General features: G+C 45.7%; 1 protein-coding gene across 1 annotated transcript in view; it reads right to left on the reverse strand.

Annotated features, from left to right (window-relative positions):
- The window catches only part of KIAA0825 (KIAA0825 ortholog), a 584,207-nt gene that overhangs the window by 526,909 nt on the left and 31,703 nt on the right, over positions 1 to 25,595 (reverse strand). Inside the window, 1 exon segment of the mRNA XM_030193391.1 lies at positions 9,037 to 9,176. Within this exon segment, the coding sequence (XP_030049251.1) occupies positions 9,037 to 9,167 (131 nt within the window). The 5' untranslated portion in view covers positions 9,168 to 9,176.

A 25,595-nucleotide genomic window follows, 5' to 3' on the forward strand; every position in this document is an offset into this window, starting at 1 on the left:
AATCATCTCCAGGAAGAGAGGAGGTATGAGAAACACTGCCCCACAGCTGCTCTTCTGGCTCCACACCAGGAGCAGTGTTTTACTGCTTCAACTGCCATGCAGTGGAAAGAAAAATCGGCAGCAATGAATTGAAAGGGAGAGCAGTACACCAAAACAGAAGCAGAGGAGATAAAATCTAACCAATGTACTCACAGGCACTGAAGTAAATCTCCCCCCCCCCCCTCTTAAAATGACCGTAAGACAGCGAGGGGAAGTGCTCTGAAGGCTTCTCTGAGAGACAAATACTGTTACCTGCAGTACAGAAAAGCAAGCAATACTTCACCTTATTAAACAGCCACAGCCACTTTATTGTATTATTCTTACTTTCCAAGGAGAAGAGAAGCGGGTTGGGGGAGGAGACTCAGCACCACCAAGTATACCCCTGAAAAACGCAAAGGTCCAAGTTTTTCCCCCCTGACTCAACTGAATCCAGAAACCAGCAGAAGCTAGCATCACCAGAAGAGTCCAGAATCTGATCTGGAACAGTTGTACAGTGCCCTATAAGGCAGAACTCAGTTTGGTACTCTATCTCCACCTGCTGATAGATCGGAATAACCTGCAAGTTCTGGACTGATCTGTTGTGGATGCTATGAAAAGGAGGCGCCTGACGATGATGTCACCAGCATATGTTCAGTTCCGCCCACCAGGCTCGCCCCTTCGTGCGCAACTCATGCAGAACTTGGTATCTGCATGAGTTTATGCTCATTTTAGAGTTGCTAAAGGTTTAATTAACACCTCAGACCTAACTAGGTCAGAATACGGCAATATTCCATCGGTCCAAGATTTGGCCAACTTCTTGGTGTGTGCTCTTTTTTGAGTGTTCTTTCCTATCAAGAATAGAGTTCTTTTCTTTTCCTTTTTAATTTTATTGATCAATTTTGTAAACCACTCTGGATTGTTTCAGAAGGGTGATCTATCAAGTATTTTAAACTATTTATCTTATTTACAGAAGTTGATTATTTTTCAAGCTGTGTTATGAGATCCAAACTGAAATTTTATATGTGAATTTTATTATGTAGATGTAGGTTGGGAAATAACATTATTTTTTTCTTCAATCCTACTAAGGTTGGTGAACTCCTTTTTAATTAACAATTTTCTGGTAGATTATTTTATAATTTTTTAAAATATGGATATTATAAAGTGGCTAATCTGGTATGTACTAGGTTTATTCTTAGTGGGGTGTGAAAGTGTGTTGGAATTTACTGAATCAGTTAAAGAAAGGCCAGTTCCTTTAATCATATCATCATACTGCTCTTTAGGTAGTCCTTCTTTGGTTCGTTCTAATTCTAGGGTACCAACTGATTGCGGGTCTCTTTTTCCACATGCCACTGAAGTCATTAGGAGGCACTCTTCCTTTAAGGGTAACATTCACACAGATGAACCTTTAAAGTTGTCAGACCTGTGAGTTCTTGTACCAAGTACAGCGCTGCCGAGCCCGGTACTCGGACCAGGTTCTGCTTGGCGGCCGGACAACCCCGGGTTTCACCTGCGCTGACTGCTATTTCCCAGAGGTTGAGCCCCTAGGTGCGGGTGGCCTGCAGGGCTTACGAGATGGAGCAAGAAGCAGGCTGATGAATGTGACGGCCATACAGGCAGCAGGCAAGACAGTGATCCAGGTACAGGCAGAGTCAGTAGGCAGGCAGCAGGTCAAGAGAGTAATCCAGGCACAGGCAGAGTCAGTAGGCAGGCAGCAGACACGAGAGTAATCCAGGTACAAGCAAGGTCAGTAGGCAGGCAGCAGACACCAGAGTAATCCAGGTACAGGCAGAGTCAGTAGGCAGGCAGCAGACACCAGAGTAATCCAGGTACAGGCAGAGTCAGTACGCAGGCAGCAGACACAAGAGAAATCCAGCTACAGGCAGAGTCAGCAACGAAGAACAAAGTAGAGGAGAAACACACTACTGAGCAAGTAACACCTACCAAAGTAGAAGCCGAAGCAAGGCGTCTAGGGAGAGCTCAGCTGATAAAGTGCTGGCATCTGACATCAGCTGGGAGAAGGACAGCCATAGGACAAGAGCAGGGGAAAGAGGAACCGGAAGACCAATAGGAGAGAAGCAAGGGAAGCCAGACAGAGGAAGAGCAGACCCAGGTGGATGGAAGCAAAGCAATCAAGGAGCCTGGAAGTCAGGCAGAGAGAGAGCAGAACCAGGTGCATGGAAGCAAAGCAATCAAGGAGCCTGCAGCCAGAGAAGAACTACATACACGTGGCTCAGGGCTGTGCCAGTCAAGTGTGCGTGTCGACGGAACCCTGTGCAGCCCGAGGACGCCGCTTGCGTTGAGGTAGGGGACATGACAAAAGTCAATTTAACTAAAATACTGATCTCAATTTCTGAGACTGTAGATTACTTCCCAATACCCTGTTATTACGTTAATGTTCAATCAGTTTGTAATAAGGCTGATCTTATTAGAGACTGGGTAAGTGATCACTATCCAGGGTTGGTTTTTCTGACAGAGACCTGGTTACAGTTCCAAGATGACCCAATTTTAAAGGAGTTTTGTCCCATAAGCTATAAGACACTACATCTTCCCTGTGAAAATTGTAAAGGTGGAGGATTAGCAATTCTTTAAAGAGAATTAATTTTAGATTGCCAGGGGTACCCGACAGGGATGTCCCCTCTCGCCCCTTCTTTTTGTGTTGGTGCTTGACCCTCTTATAAGAGAAATCCAGAATATGGAGGAGGTGAGAGGGGTACAGATACAGCAAACTTCCTTTAAGATCTCGGCCTTTGCTGATGACCTCTTAACTATAATACAGGACCCCCAGGTGTCCTTACCGTCCCTACTGGACATTTTCGCTGAATTTGGGGATTACTCTGGTTTTCGTCTCAATCTAGACAAATCTGAGGTTATGACACTTCACATGAGAGAGGAACAGTGGGAAAGTCTATGTTGTCCACTTAAAAGAGTGGGGGGTGCGTTTAAATACCTAGGGATCCAGCTCACCAAGGACCCCAAGCTGCTATATAGTGCTAATGTAGAATACTTGCTAGAAGACACCAAGAGAACACTGGGAAGATGGGCAGGACTACCGATATCGTTGGTGGGCCGCATCTCCTTGTTTAATATGGTGCTTTTCCCTAAGTGGCTATACTTTTTACAGACGATCCCATTGTATCTCAAACATCAGGAAGTGAGATCTTTACAAAAACTGCTCTCAAAATTTTTGTGGGCTGGGAAAAGACCCCAGATACGATTTTCACAACTGGTGAGGCCTTGGAGAAACGGGGGGATGGGAATGCCGGACATTAAACGTTATAACGTAGCATGTTTATTGCGCCACTTGGGGGACTGGTATCTGCAGAGGGAGGATTATACCCCATTGGAGATAGAAAAAGCGAGGTGTAGCCCCTTAAACCTGATGTATGTCTTACATGGGGCATTGAAGGACCTGCCTACAAGGTTGCGGACTAGTGTATTGGTGTGGCCCTTAAAAGCCATATGGAAGGACCTGGCTAGGCTGTGGTCCTTCGATCCTAGATGTAGTAGATTACTACCCCTCCAAGGGAATGAGACGTTTCGCCCAGGGGATGAAAATCCTATATTGAGATCCTGGGGAGAAGGAGATAATGTACTTATACACTATTGGTTGGAGCCCAGTGGTAATCTTAAAACAATGGCCGAATTAAACCTAGACGTAGCAGATTGGGGGGTATGTTTTGCATACGAACAGCTTAGACATTATATAGCTTCACTCCCCCGAGCTGCACTTGGTGTTGATCTGACCACTAAGATGGGGGATTTATTCGAGATGATATCAGAGGATCCTATTTCGATATCCATATTACATAAAAGGCTGTTACTGGCTAGGCCACAGGGAGATCTCACACGAGTGGCAGCAAAGTGGACAGCAGACACACAAAGAGGGATCACCCCGGGAGATTTGTTGAAGGGTTGGAGAGGAGTCCTGAAATGGACGCAAAACGCAAACCTTCGAGAATGCCAGGTCAGAGTGATATACAGGGCATACACCTCTCAGTCTCGACTGTGTCAGATGAGATATATAGAATCAGCCCAATGTAGGCGCTGTGGTGCGCCGGACAATAACTTCTACCATGCTTTCTGGAAGTGCTCAGCTATAACAGCTTTCTGGACCAGGATAGTTAAATATTTAGAAAGGATAGGAGGGAAAACGGTTAATCAGCAGCCTACGAGTATTCTGTTGGGTTGTCACGCTCCAGTGGAGGGGGGTACGAGATACCAGAATGTAATGGCCCATAAGGCTTTTTTGGTGGGCATGAAGTGCATACTTGTTAACTGGACACAAGAACTGAACCCCTCTTTTTGGCAATGGAGGAATCACTTACATGACTTACTTATGATGGAGCTCCAGGACTCTCTGCTTAACCTTCAGACACAAAGCAATTTTTTCCTTACCTGGGAAGGATATATTAACATCTTGTCCCACAGGGCGAGGAGTCATATTATTAATAAACTTGGAGCATTGTCCAAGCTTCCCTCGGCAACTAATGGAAACTAAATGGGAATAGAGTCCTTTTCCTACCACCTTCTAGGAATTGGAAAGAACAGTAGAGCAGACCAAGGCGGGGGGGAGGGAGGGTTTAGGAGGGGGGGTAGTAGGGGGGGGGAAGTCTATTTGGAGTTATATTAGCCCTTCCCCAGTATGGTATGGACATCTTCCGGGGAGGGGTAGGAGGGCCATCAGACCACAGGCCCCCTGGCTCTCTTGCGGAGGGGAGTAAATTCACACATTACGGTTTGATCTTAATTCAAGGCTTTGTGAATGTAAAGCGGACACCTTTGAACATATGGTGTCAATTGGTAGAAGGGAAAGATGGGGGGGAAAGGGTTGTTGGGAAATTGCTGTTAATAGATCTTGTTGATTAAATGTTAGTTAATAGTACAAAGGGGGGGGGGGGGGGGGGGGGGGATAAAGTTAAAAGATTAATGGAGATGAGTAATATCGTACAATTTCCGTACTTGGTGTGTGTTGATTGATTGTAGAGACATTTACATTATGTAAACACCATTTTTGTGCTTCATTAATAAAAACTGTTGAAACTTAAAGAGAATTAATTTTAAAGTGACACAATGTAATATAATCCAAACTAAAGAATTAGAGGTTATTTTACTAACAGTGACTGACTCCACTTTAGTGGGAACTTTAAAATGTATCTTGTTTTATCGTCCACCAGGGGCCCAGCTGAACATAGGGCACTTGTTTTATGATTTTATTGTAAATGAAACAATGGGTTGAGATTATTGTGGGTGACATAAATTTACATTTAGAACATGATGATAATATGACTGTTCAGGACCTATTTAGTTTTCTAAGCTTAGTGGGTTTTGTTAAACCTCTTTCTGCAGTCACATGAGAAGGGCCATCAGTTAGATCTGTTTACTTTTCACTCTTGGCCAGTCAACTGGAAAATTAAAGAGCAAAGCTGGTGTCTTATGGTCTGGTCTGACCATTATAAACTAGAATTTAACCTTAAATGGAAATTTTCAATTAAGAATATGTCGAGGCCTAGGCCATATGAATCATTCCACTCGAGAGGTAAAATTGATAATGCTCTTTTCTGGTTAAATGTGAAATTTTAGCTAAAACTACTGGGGATTTGATAAATGGGACTGTTTGAATAGATTCAGTACTGAATATTTAGATCAGATTGATCCAGTTAAGGAAAGAACTCTGTTTGATGAGTCACTGAAATTACTAAAGCAACAATACAGGAAACCAGAAAGGACCTGGCGGAAAGTAAAAATGAGCAAGATAATCTAAATTGGAGACTAAAAATTAAAATCTATAAGAAATCTTTAAAGGCTACTTAAAGTCAATACTATTCACAACTAATTGGCCTTGTGGCTTTAGATACTAACCAGCTTATAATCAAAAGTGATCGCCGGCCATCTTCCAACACAAATCGGGAGATGGCCGGCGATTTCTAAAAAAGCGGCAAATCAGTATAATCAAAAGCGGCATTTTTGACAGCATCGCCGCTTTCCAGTTGCTTCGCCGGCAAAAGTTCAAGGGAGTGTGTCGGTAGATTAGCGAAGGCAGGACATGGGCGGGCATGGGCGTGGCTACCAGATGGCCGGCTTTCACCGATAATGGGAAAAAAAAAAAGCGGCGTGAAGCAGTATTTCGCCGGCTTTACTTGGTCCTTTTATTTTCACGACCAATCCTCAAAAACTGACCAGATGACCACTGGAGGGAATGGGGTATGACCTCCGCATACTCCCCCAGTGGTCACCATCCCCTTCCAAACTAAAAAAATAAAACTCAAAACCTTTTTTGCCAGCCTGTATGCCAGCCTCAAATGCCGTACCCACCTCCATGACAACAGAATGTGTTGTATCCTCCGACAGCCTTTTCCTGGTTGCAATGTGGCTCTCGGGTGAGTGTGACACCTTTTCTGTTAGGTGCCCTGCAGAGTCACATTAGCAATGCATTGTGGTGGGTGTAGGGTACTGGGCTCTACTCCCATGGTGCTTTTCCCCCCTGCTAACTGGGTCAGAGTGTGCCCTGTTTTGTTTCCTGTTGTAGTCCATGCGGTAGTGGCCATTTTTGTAAGCCAGTTTTAGTTCCCTTTCCTGTGTTACCCACGTTAGAGAACGTAGTTCTTACCTTGAATGGTGCTGAAAGAGGGCATTGTACACCATTGTGCCAGCTCTGACCTACTGCTAATCTTAGTACCAGGGGACTCTTTGCCAGTGGGGCACAACCTCTGATCTGCAGTTAACTGTGAGTAAACGTGCTTATTTCAAGAAAGGACTTTTTCAGAGAGATTAGTCTTCAGGTGTGAACTGGTGTGCCAAAGTTATACAGCAGCAATAAGTCCTAGAGGCTGTATGCAGGTCCCTGGAGCAATTTTAATGGGTGCAGTACATTTGTGGGTAGTGGGTTTGGGGGGGGGGGGGGGGCTCAGCTCCCAAAGTAAGGGAGCTATACACGTGGGAGCTTTTCTGAAGTCCACCACAGTGACCCCTAGGGTGGCTGGTTGGTGTCCTGGCATGTCAGGGGGGCCAGTGCACTAAAATGCTGGCTCCTCCCACGGCCAAATGCCTTGAATTTGGCCGGGGTTTGAGATGGCCGACATAACTTTCCATTATCGCTGAAAAACAAACCCGGCCATCTCAAACCCGGCGAACTCCACGGCATTTGGCCGGGCTAAACCGTATTATCGAAAAAAAAAATCGCCGGCTATCTTTTTCGATAATACGGTTCCGGCCAGCTGTAGCGCCGCCGCCAACATAGATCACCGGCGATCTATTTGGCCGGCGACTTTCGATTATGCCCCTCTAAGGCTCTTTACAGAGTTGCTAATGGTTTAATATCTCAGACCTAAGTAGATCAGATGATGGCAGCATTCCATCATCCCAAGATCTGGACAACTTCCATCACTGAGTCTAGCTGCTATAAATGATTATTCTAGTGTTTTAAGCTCTTATGCAAATGATATCCTAGACCACTTTGGAATTAGAGGTAACGTTCTTAATTGGTTTAGAGGATTCCTAACCACAAGATCTTACCAAGTAACAGCGAACGTGGATACATCAGCACCATGGATACCTGACTGTGGAGTCCCCCAAGGATCCCCCCTCTCGCCAACCCTCTTCAACCTAATGATGATACCCTTAGCCAAGCTACTAGACAATCAAAACCTCAATCCCTACATGTATGCAGATGATGTCACGATCTATATCCCGTTCAAACAAGATCTAAAAGAAATCACCAACGAGATCAACCAAAGCTTCCAAACCATGCATACCTGGGCGGATGCATTCCAGCTAAAACTTAACGCAGAAAAAACACAATGTCTTATACTTACATCACAACATAACACAAATAAATTCACCACTATAACCACACCAAACGTCTCCCTCCCCGTCTCAAACAACTTGAAAATTCTTGGAGTTACCATTGACCGAAATCTCACACTCGAAACTCACGTGAAGAACACAACTAAGAAGATGTTCCAATCCATGTGGAAATTCAAAAGAGTAAAACCCTTCTTCCCGAGATCCATTTTTCGTAGCCTGGTACAATCAATGGTGATAAGTCACCTAGATTACTGTAATGCACTCTATACTGGCTGCAAAGAACAGACTATCAAGAAACTTCAAAACAGCCCAGAATACCACAGCCAGACTTATATTCGGAAAAACAAAATATGAAAGTGCAAAACCCCTAAGAGAGAAGCTTCACTGGCTCCCACTTAAAGAACGAGCCAAGTTCAAGATCTGCACGACTGTACATAAAATCATTCACGGAGATGCCCCGACCTACATGCTAGACCTCGTGGACCTGCCTCCCAGAAATGCTAAAAGATCAGCCCGCAAATTTCTCAATCTACACTTCCCCACCTGTAAAGGAGTAAAATACAAAGTAACACATGCGACCAGCTTCTCCTACATTAGTACGCAGATGTGGAATGCATTACCTACTAATGTGAAAACAATCAACGACATAACCAATTTCCACAAGTCTCTGAAAACCTCTCTCTTCAACAAGGCCTATCACGAGAACCCATAGATTAATTATTTACTTCACCACTCCACCCTTACTCTGAAAATCAAAATTTTATAACAGTCTGCCTAGATCTTTCATGTCATCCTCGATCTCTTTGTAACAACAATTGTAACTTCTACCCTGGAATGGCGATACCATAACAGGTCTTTATAAGCCACATTGAGCCTGCAAATAGGTGGGAAAATGTGGGATACAAGTGCAATAAATAAATAAATAAATAATCCGCACTGAACTGGCCAGGTAAATGAGGACTATAAGCACATATGTAATGTAATGCTGTGTTCTGCAGAAACAGATACAGAGAGGGCCTTATGGTATACAATCCCGTGCAATTCTAACTGTACATACAAAAAAAGCCTTCTAGACATTCCTGAACACTGCTAGAACACAGTTTATATATTGGATCCTGTTGATGATGTCTCTACATATGGGACTGACTTTATTGACTTCCCATAGAGAAGTTCCTCTAAGAACAAAGAAAAGTACATTCGGCACAAATAATTTACCTCAAAGTATTTGCCTTTATTTGATCGTCAATATCATTCAGGAATTCTTCAACTCCCAATTCTCCAGGTAAAATGTCCAACAAATTATCTAAGCAGGAAGAATCCAGAGAACACTTTTCCTGAACCTCCATTTTTAGATGCTAAAAGAAACAATGCAAAAAAAAAAAAATTAATTAATATGGTAACAGTCACTTAACCCTCCACTGCCCCAGATTCAAAATAAGTACCTGTATATAAAGTGTAACCTGCTTTGACTGTAACTACAGAAATTCAGATACTTCTGAATTTTTAAAGTATAGCACATTTTGTGTTTTTTTTTAAATACTTTATGTTATTTTTACATTTACATTCCACATAAATGTAATAGAAATATTCAGGAAATCAAATAAACTATATCATTTAACATTACTAAGGAAATAATATTCTCTATGATCTTTGTCCACAATACATTGATCCAAGTACTAAGAAAAAAAAGAAAAGGAAAAATTAATAAAGAAACATGGAGAAACTAACTTATTTCTGCTAGCCTACTTACAGCATTTCTCACTTGGATACAACTAAAGGTTTATCAACACTTTCTTGTAATTGTATAAATTGTAACAATTTTTGAGGGTCAAAGAAAACATAATTATGTGCTCCTAGAGAAATCAAACATCTACAAGGAAATTTTAACTGAAAGACGGCTCCTAAATTCAGAGCTCTAACTTTATAAGACAAAAATACTCTTCTTCTCTTCTGAGTGTCTTTAGCAAGGTCGGGAAAAATTTGAAACTTTGAACCCATAAACAGAACATTTGCATGACGAAAATAAGTCCTGAAAATATTATTTCTATCCATTTCTAAGGCAAATGTAACTATCAATATAGTCATCTCAGTCACATTCTCCAGGGAACTTTCTAGAAATTCAGTAAGATTTAAATCTGGTACACTTAAGGGTTGAGCATCGGATGTTTTGTTAACCTCTGTTATGTATTGGGCCCTTGCAATAGGTGGATAACCTTCTGCTGGTATACCCAAAACTTGACCAAAGTATTTTCTCAACATATTCACAGCCGAAATTAATGGAGATTTTGGGAAATTAAAAAACCTTAAATTGTTCCTCCGATACTGATTTTCAAGAAATTCTAGTTTGCGTGTATGAATTTCCCTTTCCTTCATTAAAGTAGCTGTTATATTTTGAGATTGAACAAATTCTGTTTCCAAATTTGTTACCTTGTCTGAATGTTCTTGGACTTTTTCGACAAGTTCTCGATGTTTAAGTTTCAATTCAGCAACTTCTCCATTAAAGGAATTTGTAACTTTTGTAAGGAAGTGTGAATGACTTGAATGGCATCCCAGAGCACATCTAGCGTTACTACTGCTGGTTTTACCATTCCTCGACTTTCTTCAGGAGTGAGAGCTCGAGCAAGAGATGAGGAAATTTGTTCCTCCGCTGTTATCTTGGCCGGCGTTGAGGTGCTTATGGGACTTCCCAATTCAGCTGGCAGGGGCTGCACAATCGTTGCTGCCCCGGTCCTCTGTCTCTCCGTCCGCTCCATTTCACTTCCTGGTTGTGAGGGAGCTGTAGTTGAAGGAGGACTCAGCGAGATTCCTTCGATGCTGTGATCGGCTTCCGAAGTAGCAGATCCCGTAGATGCAGAAAGGCGCTGTCCGAGCGTCCTTACTCCAAAAGACTCCAGGACTGTTTGGCGCAAAGCGGGGTTTACAGCTTGGCTCGGGGAGGTTAGAGCTTTTGCTTTCCCCTTTTTCTTTCCCATGATGTTTATCGGGATTCTGGCGTCTTTCCTCCTAGGTATTCAGGAGCTCCGAGACTCACACCATTTCAGTCGCCATCTTGGATCTGGATTTTTCCCGTATAGCACATTTTGTACAGATAAGAAGATTTGTGCAATGCACAGCACCAACTGTAGTGTAGATACATTTTTGACCCCAACTGAAGACTCTCCAAGGAATAACAGGACTGCACTCTTACATCTTGTGAATTAAAAAATAAAATCAGCAACAAGTTTGACAAATCCTCACACTGAATCTGTCAATATAATTATATAACTAGAAAAACGTATCAAAAACTATTCCCTTTCCCTGGCTACAACCATTCTGAACAAGTGGGTGATATCCCCTTCTACCAGCAAATGGAGGTAAAAAAAAAAAAAAAAAAAGAACTTTTCCAGTGAACTCTCCACTACATTGTGCTGGTGCTGAGTGGGAACCTCCAGTATGCCTCTGCCAAAGCAGCAGAAGGTCCCTTTGTAATGCACACCCATGCCCATTAATCACTACAGCTGCAATGATCATCAAGTGAGCCTAATGCCAGAGTGGCACTTGCTACCCTATATATACCAAAATTGATTCTTTATGCTTTTTTGTTAATTTTTTTTTTTTTACAAATTTCAAGGAAAAGAGCAGAGCACCTGGTAAGCCCTGGGCCTTAGTCTTCTAAGGGCAGGCAATGTCATTCTGGTGTTTCTAGTTTACCAGCCAGTGCCTCTCTCCAGCACTCCCAAATTTGGTGTCTCTATCACCCTTCCCCTCCCCCAGGAAATTGCCTCTGATCCTCACTGGCAGCCTTTCAAGATACGCTACTCTCGCTGACGTCAGGGCTTTCCTGTGCTGGTCCTGCCCTCCTGAGGTAACTTCCTGCTTCCGCGAAGGCAGAACCTGGCAGAAGGAAGGCCCTGATGTCAACGAGAGCAACATGTCATGAAAGGCTGCTGCTGCCAATAGTGAGGATCAGGGGCAAGTTTTCGGAGGGGTGGGGGAAGAGTGAAAGAAAGAGACACTGAACTCAAAGGGGAGAGTGAAGAAAGATATATTGGACCCCTGGTGGGGGGAGAAGACTGAGATGTGTTGGACCCTGTGGCGGAGGGAAAAGTGAGATGTGCTAGACCCAAAGGTGGGGGGGGCTGGAGGGAGATGGAGATGTGCTGAAACCTGGGGTGGGGTGGGAGAGTTGGAGAGAGATGGAGATGTGCTGGACCCTGGGGTGGGGGTGGGGTGGCTGGAGGGACATGAAGACGTGCTGGACTGGATTAGGGTTTGGAACAGAAGAGAAGAGATGCAGGACCCACAAGCAGACAGAAAGAGTTATGCCAGACCACAAGGGGGGTCAGGGGAGAGAGAAAGAGAGAGAGAGATGCTGGGTCCAGCGTGTGGGAGGAAAGAAGAGAGGGGAGGGACAGACAAGACATGTTGGGCATGGAGTAAGAATAGAGACAGGGACACAGGGCAGTGGTGGAAGGGTAGGACAGGCACACTGAGGGGCATTATTAATCACAGGGGGAAGGATAAGGACACAGAGGGGCAATGCTTAATATAAGGGGAGGATATGGACAATATACAGTGAACTGGCTACTAGATGCTAAATATGCAGGACTCAAGATGAATACAATAAAAAATTGCTTGCAGTGCACAAGTACATACATCAGAGATAGACAGATGCAACAAGAATCTACATATCTTGGAGTTCATAATACCGATTTTTGTGTTTCTTACTTCTATACAAAAAATGTTACTCCACAGGAAAGGTATTATTTTCACCTCCCAGATTTACATAACATTATGGAGGTAACAAATAATTTACTATTTAGCACATTCCTCTAGTGAAAAAGATTTTGTAAACATGACAGCTTTGTTTGCATATATGCATTCCTCTAAGATTTCTATATCATTTTTCCTGTTAAACTGTCAAAACAATTTATTTTCTTCTCTCAGCCTTGCTTGAGCCACTTAGCTTATGAAAATAAGACTGCTTTCCAGTTTCTATATCATCATCTAGGAAAAAAAATTATACCAGAATCATAACCAGTTCCGATACATGATTTCTCCTGAAGAAACACATAATAAAGCCTTAGTTTACATGAAATGTTAAGGAGCCCAGCTCTGAGAAGACACTGCCTGATACCCAGTCTGAACTGCTGTCCAACTGCGCAGAAAATAACAGCATCTCTATTCCTCTTCTGTACCTGTTCCTCCACATAGAAAACATTATTGCTTTCCTGTAATATATGTTTTCCATAGACAACAGGATTGAATGGGCACATAAGTAGGTGATGTCATGACACACTGCTGGGATGGAACAGATCTCCTAAAGCTAAGAACTTTACATTAAGTACTAAGTGTGGAAAGCGAAATACACACCCAGAAGTCTCTACAGGTCCTCAGTTCGTTCCATGGCTCAAGAATTAATGCAACTATGAGGGATGTAGGAGAGACTGAGTTCCTAATGAATCCTGCTGTCTATGGAAAACACCTGTTACTGAGCAACAAAGCTTTTTCTGTTGACAAGCTGGATTGAGTCAGGCACCAAGTGGGCGACTCCCAAACTGAAGGTGGCTTATCTGAGTATATATTATCCATGGCTTAAGAGCAGCCTACAAATAAAAAAAAAAGTTCAAGAGCTGCAACCTCACTCAGACAGACTGGCCAGCACAGCACAACCAAGTGCTGTCTGTTAATGTGGCCTGGCCCAAGTAGTAATGCGAGGTAAACATAATGTCAGGATCTAGTTGCTGCTTCACAAATTGTATGCTGCTAATCAAATTTCATGAAAACCCACAGTAAATTCAGTGACTCTGATATGATAAGATTTCAGCTTTAGTGTTTATAAAACCAACGGCTTATTCATAACCGAACTAGATGGAAAATGCTAGCTAATTTGATATAGTTCATCTGACTACTGGAATGCTAATTCAGAAGGTGAAGCTTTGGACATGATACAACATGTTACCATCTTGGGTAAAAACTTGGGACAAGTTTGAAGAACTACTTACTTGTGATGAAACTGACTTTAAGGCTTATAGGTAACAAGGGCATGAAGCTTACCTACTCTAGCTGAAGAAACTGCTACTATGAAGAGAACTTCACAGTACAAAAAAAATATATTTACATAACTCCCCTCCTTTATCATGATCACTGGCTTCCCATCTCCTACAGTATCCTATTGAAATTACTTATTATTGTACATCTAGTATTTTATTCTGGTCAGCCACCATTACTATTTCATCATCGTATCTCACCCTCTAGGGCCTCCGTTCTTCAAATCAAAATTACTGGTAATGCCCTCATTTCATGAAATGTGTCTGGATGTCACTACTACTACTACTAACTAGCATTTCTAAAGCGCTACTAGGGTTACGCAGCGCTGTACAATTTAAACATAGAAGGACAGTCCCTGCTCAAAGAGCTTACAATCTAAAAGACAAGAGAACAATCTAAAGACAAGTGAACAATCTAGAGGACGAGTGAACAGTTAGTCTGATAGGGTGGATAGATTGGGGCATTCTATATATCTCGAGCGGTTAGGCGCCGAAGGCAGCATTGAAGAGGTGAGTTTTAAGCAGAGATTTGAAGATGGGTAGGGAGGGGGCATGGCGTATGGGTAAAGGAAGATTGTTCCAGGCATAGGGTGAGGCAAGGCAGAATGAGCGGAGCCTGGAGTTGGCAGTGGTGGAGAAGGGTACTGAGAGAAGGGCTTTGCCCTGTGAGCGGAGGTTACGGGCGGGAACGTAGGGGGAGATGAGGGTGGAGAGGTAGTGAGGAGCCGCAGACTGAGTGCATTTGTAGGTAAGGAGGAGGAACTTGAATTGTATGCGATATCTGATCGGAAGCCAATGAAGTGATTTGAGGAGAGGGGTGATATGAGTATATCGGTTTTGGCGGAATATAAGACGTGCAGCAGCATTCTGAACTGATTGAAGGGGGGATAGATGGCTGAGTGGGAGGCCGGTGAGGAGTAAGTTGCAGTAATCAAGGCGAGAGGTAATGAGAGTGTGGACGAGAGTTCTGGTGGTTTACTCAGAGAGGAAAGGGCGAATTTTGCTGATGTTGAAGAGGAAGAAGCGACAGATCTTGGCAGTCTGTTGGATATGCGCAGAGAAGGAGAGGGAGGAGTCGAAGATGACTCCGAGGTTGCGGGCAGATGGGACGGGGAGGATGAGGGTGTTATCAACAGAGATAGAGAGTGGAGGAAGAGGAGAAGTGGGTTTAGGAGGAAAGACGAGGAGCTCGGTCTTGGACATGTTCAGCTTCAGGTGGTGGTTGGACATCCATGCCGCAATGTCAGATAAATAGGCCGATACCTTGGCCTGGGTCTCCGCGGTGATGTCAGGTGTGGAGAGGTATAGCTGGGTGTCATCAGCATAAAGATGATACTGAAAACCATGAGACGAGATCAGCGAGCCCAGGGAAGAGGTGTAGATTGAGAAGAGAAGGGGTCCAAGGACAGATCCCTGGGGAACTCCAACAGATAGTGGGATGGGAGTGGAGGAAGATCCATGGGAGTGTACCCTGAAGGTGCGGTGGGAGAGATAAGAGGAGAACCAGGAGAGGACAGGGCCTTGGAACCCAAAAGAGGGCAGCGTGGCAAGGAGTAAATCATGGTTGACAGTGTCAAACGCGCGGAAAGATCGAGGAGGATGAGGATGGAGTAGTGACCTCTGGATTTGGATTTGTTACCATCTTGGGTAAAAACTTGGGACAAGTTTGAAGAACTACTTACTTGTGATGAAACTGACTTTAAGGCTTATAGGTAACAAGGGCATGAAGCTTACCTTCTCTAGCTGAAGAAACTGCTACTATGAAGAGAACTTCACAGTACAAAAAAAATATATTTACATAACTCCCCTCCTTTATCATGAACACTGGCTTCCCATCTCCTACAGTATCCTATTGAAATTACTTATTATTGTACATCTAGTATTTTATTCTGGTCAGCCACCATTACTATTTCATCATCGTATCTCACCCTCTAGGGCCTCCGTTCTTCAAATCAAAATTACTGGTAATGCCCTCATTTCCTGAAATGTGTCTGGATGTCACTAGACACTCTTGTTTTACTGTACTTGCTCCCACACTTTAGAATAGTTTACACCTCAGGATACTTGCCTTGAGATATCATTTTCAAAATTTAAGTCTGCACTCCAAACTTACTATTTTAACTCAGCATTCAAACATTGTAAATTATAGAATAGAGCTTAATGCAGCGAGTAACACCCAGCAATGCACTGTAATCCCCACTGAAACTCATATTGGGAGTATGTGGAATATAAAAAGTGTTTATTATTATTACGTTTTCCTAACCACCTTATCTAATGTGTTCTTATTTGATTTAATTGTTTGGTACCTTTGGCTTTAAGAGCATAAAGGTATAAATTTTAAATCTGTAATGCAGGCCTCCTATTGTAACTGTCTTATATCTATGTCTTTTTGTTTGTTTCCCTATTTTATGGATTGTGAACTGCTTTATTTCTTGATTAGTGGTATATCAAATGAAGATGCATTATACTTGATCCTAGGTGACATGTATGAGCCTAACAGATTCCACTGGCTCAAACAGCAGCTTCAAAAATCATTTAAAGATGATACTGAGGTTTAATAGCACCTACATCTTCTGAAACAGTGGTTTGATATTAAGACTTTTCATGAATAGAGAAATGATAGAACACTAGGAAATTGGACGTCATCAACCACAGTGTGATAGACTGAAAGAAATAAGATGTATTCTGCCGGAGTACATTTGAAGTCCTAAATGATAAAGTTGACATGAAAATTGTGCATGATAGCATCAGAAGGACTGCAAAAGGGGTTGAAGCCATTTATGACATGTCAGATGGAAAGGTGAAATTGAGTAATACCTGTAAATTTCCTTTCCTTCAGTCTTGCTGTACCAACCTAAACTATGGAAAAATTATGTCTTACTTGATAATTGTCTTTCCTTTAACCACAGCAGATGAATCCAGAGAATTGAGGGTTATGACCTTCTACCAGCAGTTAGAGACAGAGGACAACAACTGAATTCTGTCATATAGGGGTCCTTTTACTAAGGTGCGCCGAAAAGTGGCCTGCGCTGGTGTAGATGCATGTACTGGACGCGCGCAGGTCCATTTTTCTGCACACCTGCAAAAAAAGGCCTTTTTTCTTGGCCGAAAATGGACGTGCGGCAAAATGAAAATTGGCGCATGTCTATTTTGGGCACGAGACCATACCACCACCCATTCACTTAGTGGTAAGGTTTCAAGCGTTAACCGGGTGATAAACGTCAGCATGCGTGCAATGCCTATTACTGCCCAGTTAGTGCCACATGCCAGAAAATAAAATATATTTTCCAGTGCGCATAGAGGGGCATAATCGAAAGGGGCATTCAAATTTTCCTGAGGACGTCCTCGCAGGACATCCTGGTGAAGGGGAGGGGAAATCCGTATTATCGAAACAAGATGGGTGTCCATCTTTCATTTCGATAATACGGTCGGGGACACCCAAATCTCAACATTTAGGTCGACCTTAGTGCTGGTCATCCCCAATTTTCAGCGATAATGGAAACCGAGGATGCCCATCTCAGAAACGACCAAATCCAAGCCATTTGGTTGTGGGAGGAGCCAGTATTCATAGTGCACTGGTCCCCCTGACATGCCAAGACACCAACCGGGCACCCTAGGGGGCACTGCAGTGGACTTTAGAAATTCTTCCCAGGTGCATAGCTCCCTTATCTTGGGTGCTGAGTCCCCCAACCCCCCCCCCCCCAAACCCACTCACCACAACTGTACAACACTACCATAGCCCTAAGGGGTGAAGGGGGTCACCTACATGTGGGTACAGTGGGTTTCTGGTGGGTTTTGAAGGGCTCACATTTACCACCACAAGTGTAACAGGTAGGGGGGAGGATGGGCCTGTGTCTGCCTGCCTGAAGTGAACTGCACCCACTAAAACTGCTCCAGGGACCAGCATACTGCTTTCAGGGAGCTGGGTATGACATTTGAGGCGGGCATAGAGGCTGGCAAAGGGAAAATTAGGTTCTTACCTTGGTAATTTTCTTTCCTTTAGTCATAGCAGATGAAGCCATTACGTATGGGTTGTGTCCATCAACCAGCAAGGGGAGATAGAGAGCACTCAACTTTTCACAGTGCCTCATGGCCAGCCAGCTCCACTGCCTCTTCAGTATTTGAAGCTTCCAAAGCAGTATTGCAAACCGCAATGGGAATAACATGAACTTTCCTCACAGCGAACGATGGCCCCTTAACAAGGGCATGAACTCAAAAGGAGGGCATGAACTCAAAAGGAGGGAATGAACACATCCTCCTGGAGGGAATAAAATCGTCCTCCTTATTGTATAACTGGAGGGGATAAACGCAACCTCCTGGAGGGAATAAACTCATCCTCCAAAACATAAACTGGAGGGAATAGACTAATCCTCTTATAAGTGAACATGAATCCTGAAGACTGTTTTCCAGCTTTCTCCCAAGGAAGGAACTTCAGGAAACAAGAACAGAATCTGAAACAGATTCACAGCATACACACAATCATACAGGGAGGGCTCATGGCTTCATCTGCTATGACTAAAGGAAAGAAAATTACCAAGGTAAGAACCTAATTTTCCCTTCCTTGTCATCAAGCAGATGAAGCCATTACGTATGGGATGTAACAAAGCAATCCCTATATAGGGTGGGAACAGGTCACACCACGTGCTAGCACTTGTGCTCCAAAACGCGCATCCCTCCTAGCAGCCACATCCAGCCTGTAATGTCGGGCAAAAGAGAGCTTATAAGCCCATGTTGCTGCACTGCATATCTCTTGACGAGAGAGTGCTCCAGTTTCAACCCAAGAGGAAGAAATCGCTCTGGTAGAATGTGCCTTAAAGGTTACAGGCGGAGACCGGCCGGCAAGCAGATAAGCTGAAAAGATAGTTTTTTTGAGCCAGCGGGCAATAGTGGCTTTAGACGCTGGAGACCCTCTGCGAGGACCTGATAGCAAAACAAACAGATGATCACAGATCCTGAAAGAGATAGTAACTCACAGATTCTGCAGCAGAGTCCTGCGCACATCCAACAGGTGCAACTGCCCAAATGAACCTGGAAACTCCTCTTTATCAAAGGAGGGCAAGAAAATAGGCTGGTTTAGGTGAAACGCTGAAACCACCTTAGGCATGAAGGAAGGCACGGTCCGAACCGTGACCCCGGACTCTTAGAATTGCAGAAATGGGTCTCTACAGGACAGCGCCTGGAGATCTGACACCCGTCTCGCCGAAGTAATGGCCACAAGAAAAACGGCCTTTAGTGTCAAATCTTTCTCCGATGCTCGCCGAAGCGGCTCAAAAGGAGAAGCCTGCAGGGCCTTCAAAACTAGCCCCAGGTTCCAAGCTGGACAGGGTGCTCGCACGGAAGGCAGGAGCCGAAGCACCCCACTAAGAAACCGTGCCACATCTGGATGAGCAGCTAAAGACATGCCTTCAACCTTACCACGAAGGGAGGCCAACGCTGCCACTTGCACCCACAGGGAATTATAGGCCAAGCCTATTTGTACACCATCCTGCAAAAAGTCCAGAATCGGCGAAACAGGAGCCCGCATGGGTGTGATCGCTTTTGAAGCACACCAAGACTCAAACTGGCGCCAAATCCTGGCATAAGCCACAGAAGTGGAACGCTTGCGGGCCTGCAGGAGAGTGGAAATGACTGTGTTTGAATAGCCTTTGTCCCTCAATTGCGCCCTCTCAATCGTCATGCCATAAGACCAAAGCGGCAGGCGTCCTCCATGGCTACTGGGCCCTGTGACAACAGGTTCGGTACCAGAGGTAAAGGAAGGGGAGCCTCCACTAGCATCTGTCGGAGGTCCGCATACCAATGCCGCCTGGGCCAATCCGGGGCGATGAGGACCACTTCTCCTGGGTGCAGCCGAATCCGCAGGAGCACGCGCCCTATCAAGGGCCACGGAGGGAACACATATAGTAGGCCCGGAGGCCAGGGCTGAGTCAAGGCATCCAACCCTGCCGAGCGAGGATCTCTCCGTCTGCTGAAGAAGCACGGGACTTTGGTATTTGAACTTGTCGCCATAAGATCCATCACGGGCTTGCCCCATTTGGCACATATCTGCAGGAATACTTCGTCTGCTAGTTCCCATTCTGCTGGATCGATCTGATGCCTGCTTAGATAATCAGCTTGCACGTTGCTCTGACCTGCAATGTGAGCTGCCGACAGAAAATGAAGATGCAGCTCGGCCCAGTGGCAAATCTGCTCAGCCTGCGCGGCCAGTGCTCTGCACTGAGTGCCGCCTTGTCGATTTATGTAGGCCACTGCTGTCGTGTTGTCCGACATCACTCTGACAGCCAATCCTTCCAGGGTCACTTGAAAGGCCAGAAGCGCCTGAAACACCGCTTTCAACTCCAGGCGGTTGATGGACCACTCCGACTCCTCGGGTGTCCATAGACCCTGGGCATGCTTCCCCTTGCAATGTGCGCCCCAGCCCTTCAGGCTGGCATCTGTCACTACTAGACACCAATCGGGGAGAACCAGCGGCATTCCTCGCCGCAGCATGCTGTCTGAGAGCCACCACTCCATGCTGAGTTGGGCCGCAGGGAGCCAAGAAAGTCTGCACTGATAATCCTGAGAAACTGGAGACCATCTTTGAAGTAGGGAATACTGTAGAGGTCTCAGGTGCGCTCTCGTCCAGGGCACCACTTCCAATGTGGCTGTCATCGATCCCAGCAGCTGGACAATGTCCCAAGCTCGCGGGCGGGGCATCCTCAGGAGCAGACGGACCTGATTCTGAAGCTTGCACCGCCTTAGCTCGGGTAGGTATACATAGCCCAAGTCTGTGTCGAACCTGGCCCCCAAATATTCTACAGATTGCGAGGAGGTCAGTTGACTTTTGGCCATTTTGACGACCCAACTAGGGATTGAAGTACTGAGACCACTCTGGCAGTAGCTTGATAGCTCTCTGTTACAGAGTCTGCTCTGATGAGCCAGTCGTCTAGGTACGGGTGAACCCTGATACCTTCTCGCCTGAGCAAAGCAGCTACTACCACCATTACCTTCGAAAAGGTTCGGGGAGCTGTGGCGAGGCCAAAAGGCAAGGCCCGGAACTGGAAATGGTTTCCCAACACCGCAAACCTCAGAAACTTCTGGTGCGGGGGCCAAATTGGTGTGTGCAAGTATGCTTCTTTCAGGTCTAGAGACGTGAGAAACTCTCCTGGCTGTACCGCAGCAATGACGGAGCACAGGGTTTCCATGTGGAAATGCCTCACTCTCAGGGACTTGTTTAATTCTTTTAAGTCCAGAATAGGGCGAAAAGACCCACCTTTTCGCGGCACCACAAAGTAGATGGAGTATCGGCCGTAGCCGTGTTCGGCGGGAGGTACCGGGGACACGGCCCCTAACTGAATCAGACCTTGCAAAGTCTCCTCTACCGCCACCCGTTTGGCAGCAGAACCGCATCGGGACTCCACAAACACGTCTCTTACTGGGGCGTTGAATTCTATTCTGTAGCCATCTCTGATCAGGTCCAGAACCCACTGATCTGAGGAAATATTGGCCCACTCCTCGGCAAAGAGGGAAAGACGTGCTCCGATGACAGGAAGCGAGGAGGGGGCCGGCGCACCATCATTGAGAGGGTCGCCCCTGAGCTCCAGGCCTAGAGCTGGTGGCTGTGGAGCGCTTGTCCGAGCGAAAGGAGTTCCTCTGCTGAAAAACGGGCACGAGAAGTGAACCCAGCAGAACGCCCCAGGCGGTACCTTCTAGCTTCACGGAAGTGAGGTCTATAAGAGGAGTGGACCGCCTGGCCCTTGGAGGAATGCCTCGGCCTATCTTTGGGCAAGCGCTGGGGTTTAGGATCTCCCAGGCCTTTAACAACTTTTTTTTTCCAACTCCTCACCAAATAGCCACACTGAACCCGCAAATAGGTGGGAAAATGTGGGATACAAATGCAATAAATAAATAAATAAATAAATAAATAAATAGGAGAAGGCCTTGAAAGGGCAACTTCACCAACCTTTGCTTAGAGGCCATGTCCGCTGCCCAATGTCGTAGCCAAATAAGATGGTGAGCCGCCACTGCTACTGCCATTTGTTTAGCCGAAGCTCTGACAATATCATAAAGGGCATCAGCCAAAAAGGACAAGGCCGACTCCAGCCGCGGAGACACATCCGATAAGAGCTCCGCTCCATCTCCGGGCTGTTCCACTGCCTGTTGCAACCACGCCAGGCAGGCTCTAGCAGCATATCAACTGCATGCAGACGCCCGAACAGTAAGACCTGCAATTTCAAAGGACCGTTTAAGTGCTGCTTCCAGCCTACGGTCTTGTATATCCTTCAGGGCAATTCCTCCTTCCACAGGGAGGGTAGTTCTCTTTGTCACCGCAGTGACTAGGGCATCTACTTTAGGCACTGCAAAGCGAGCCAAATACTCCTCACGCAGAGGGTATAATTGCCCCATAGCCCTGGAAACTTTCAAAGGTCCCTCGGGGTCAGCCCACTGAGCGGAAATAAGCTCTTGGATGGAGTCATGCAAAGGAAAGGCTTGAGCAGGCTTTTTGGTACTAGCCATCCTAGGATTCACAGAGGAGGCCGTGCCACTGTCAGGCTCTTCAATAGAAAGGACCTGTAGGGCATCTGAAATAAGCGCTGGCAGCTCAACACGGTGGAAAATTCTCACCGCGGAGGGATCATCCAGCTCCTGTGGTAATTCTGCACCTGACTCTGGCTCCTCAGACCACGAAGGCCTGCCAGAACTCTCCGAATCCTCACAGCCCGACCACGGTGGGGAAAAAGGAGGTGCACCACAATCTGAAGGGGAATTAGCACTTCTACGCTTTTCTTTATTCCAATTACATAGTAGATGACAGCAGAAAAAGACCTGCACGGTCCATCCAGTCTGCCCAACAAGATAACTCATATTGCTGCTTTTTGTGTATACCCTACTTTGATTTGTACCTGTGCTCTTCAGGGCACAGACCGTATAAGTCTGCCCAGCACTATCCCCGCCTCCCAACCACCAGCTCTGGCACAGACCGTATAAGTCTGCCCAGCACTATCCTCACCTCCCAACCACCAGCCCTGCCTCCCAACCACCAGCTCTGGCACAGACCGTATAAGTCTGACCAGCACTATCCCCACCTCCCAACCACCAGCCCCGCCTCCCGATCTTGACTAAGCTCCTGAGGATCCATTCCTTCGGCACAGGATTCCTTTATGCTTATTCCACGCATGTTTGAATTCCGTTACCGTTTTCATTTCCACCACCTCCCGCGGGAGGGCATTCCAAGCATCCACTACTCTCTCCGTGAAAAAATACTTCCTGACATTTTTCTTGAGTCTGCCCCTCTTCAATCTCATTCTACCATTGGGCCAAACCAACGACTAATACAGGGGCATCAACACCCCCTTTCTTCTGCTGGTCACATCTCTCTCTATACAGCCTAACAACCTTCTAGCTACGGCCACCGCCTTGTCACACTGTTTCGTCGCCTTCAAATCCTCAGATACTATTACCCCAAGATCCCTCTCTCCGCACGTACCTATCAGACTCTCCCCGCCTAACACATACGTCTCCCGTGGATTTCTATTCCCTAAGTGCATCACTTTGCATTTCTTCGCATTGAATTTTAATTGCCAAACCTTAGACCATTCTTCTAGCTTCCTCAGATCCTTTTTCATGTTTTCCACTCCCTCCCGGGTGTCCACTCTGTTACAGATCTTAGAATCATCTGCAAATAGGCAAACTTTACCTTCTAACCCTTCGGCAATGTCACTCACAAATATATTGAACAGAATCGGCCTCAGCACCGATCCCTGAGGCACTCCACTGCTCACCTTTCCCTCCTCCGAGCGAATTCCATTCACCACCACCCTCTGGCGTCTGTCCATCAACCAGTTCCTAATCCAGTTCACCACTTCAGCTCCTATCTTCAGCCCCTCCAGTTTATTTAAGAGCCTCCTGTGGGGAACCGTGTCAAAAGCTTTGCTGAAATTATCAGGGAAAATAGCCTCAGCGGGCAGTCCCAGGCCAGAATCCACCGGGGGGGGGGGCGGGGGCAATAGAAGGGGCCTCAGACGACCCTTGAGGGAGAGCTCTTTTCAGCATGTATGCTTTATGCAATAATAACACAAAATCAGGGGAAAAACTCGCCCTGGGCACCCAGATCCCGTCCGGAGCTAGCCGCTCCCTGAATAGCCTCAATTCAAGGTCCCTTCCCCCCCCCCCCCCCCCCCCACAGGCTCAGGGCTCTGTCTCTACGGAGGCTGCGCCATGCGGAGAATTCAAAATGGCGTCCGCTGCCAGCTCTGAGCGGGAAGAATCATCGCTTGCCATGCTTGGGCCGGCTCTTACACCTGTACAGCACGATTTACAGAGCCCCATTGCTGATTTGCGCTTGCCACACCGGGAACAGCGCTTTACATTCTCTGCAGCCATCGCCGAAAATGGCAGGAAAATTCAAAATGGCGGTTTTGCGCCAAAAACGCCCGATCGCAGGCCCACCCCGGAGGAGTTAGAAAACAACAGATGGAGATAGAGAGAACTTCAGAGTCTTACTATATGTGGATATGTGCAGCCAGCTTCATCTCAGTATTGTCGATACCCAAGCACCTGAAGAAGAAAAACAAAACAAATCCAATCACAAATTCCACTTCTGCCTCTGGATAACCCTTACAGGCTCTTCCTCTATCGCTACAATGGGAGGGAAACCACCTAAGTGGCAACTTGTAATCATGATAGTGCTCCATCCTCTGTAGTCTTCCTTTAATTCCCGTTGGTCCCTTAGAAAAGGACAGAAGAAAATAAACAACCCCTTCATAACAAGGGACATTACACAAACCCAAAACAACAAAGGGCAGGCCTCTGGATTGATCTGTTGGGACTAATGAAAAGAAAATTATCAGGTAATAACTAATTTTACTTTCCATAGCGTCCCACAAATCAATACAGAGACGAGTGGGATTTGCAAAAGCAATCCCCAAAGTAGGGTGGGACCACCGAAATAGACACAGGCCAGAGAAACGATCCGAATTCCCAGTGGACTCACCATCACCGGAAGAAAAGAAATGCATTCCCCAGATTGTGGAGAACCGAAAAAAAACATAGAATGGTCGGTGCAGTATCCCATAGAAGAAAGCCTGGCTCACCACAGCATGGAGACAGGGAAGGGGTAGGGGAGGGACCTCGCACCACCAGGAGTACCCCCTACTGGCCCAACCTGGCCACGATCCCCTAGCTCAACTAATCCTGAGGGAACAGGCTAGGAGCAAATCTCAATCCAGAGAGCTGCACAGGCTATGTCCATCCACCTGCTGAGATAGAGAGAATACTGAGATGAAGCTGGCTGCACAGGTCCACATATAGTAAGACTCTAAAATTCTCTCTATCTCCACCTGCTGGTAGAGGGACACAACCCACTCGTCTCTGGATTGATCTGTGGGACGCTATGGAACAGATGATCCGAACGATGGAAGTCACTGGTGACCTGCAGATTTTGAAGAAAGATTTTGAGTTAATAAACTTCCAGCGTTAGTGATTTCATTAGTGGCCTGGACCCGGGTCCAGATGAGCACCCAGCTGACCGATCGTTCTCACACTTCACGCCTCTTTCTGTTGATTCTGTCATGCAGGAGTTCCGCAGATTTTCCAGGAAATTTTCAAAAAGTAGATATTTGCCCAATATACTTACATCAATGTGCCCCTAACTGCTTTCTTACTGATCTGACGCTACATTTTACCATGCTTGGTCATGGTAAGTTCCCTGTAAACTATGGAAACATCTTACTCACCCCAGTTCCCAAAGATGCCAAGAAAAGCAGCCAT

The sequence above is a fragment of the Microcaecilia unicolor genome, chromosome 2 (genome assembly GCF_901765095.1).
Source record: "Microcaecilia unicolor chromosome 2, aMicUni1.1, whole genome shotgun sequence".
In the NCBI taxonomy this organism is placed as follows: Eukaryota; Metazoa; Chordata; class Amphibia; order Gymnophiona; family Siphonopidae; genus Microcaecilia; species Microcaecilia unicolor.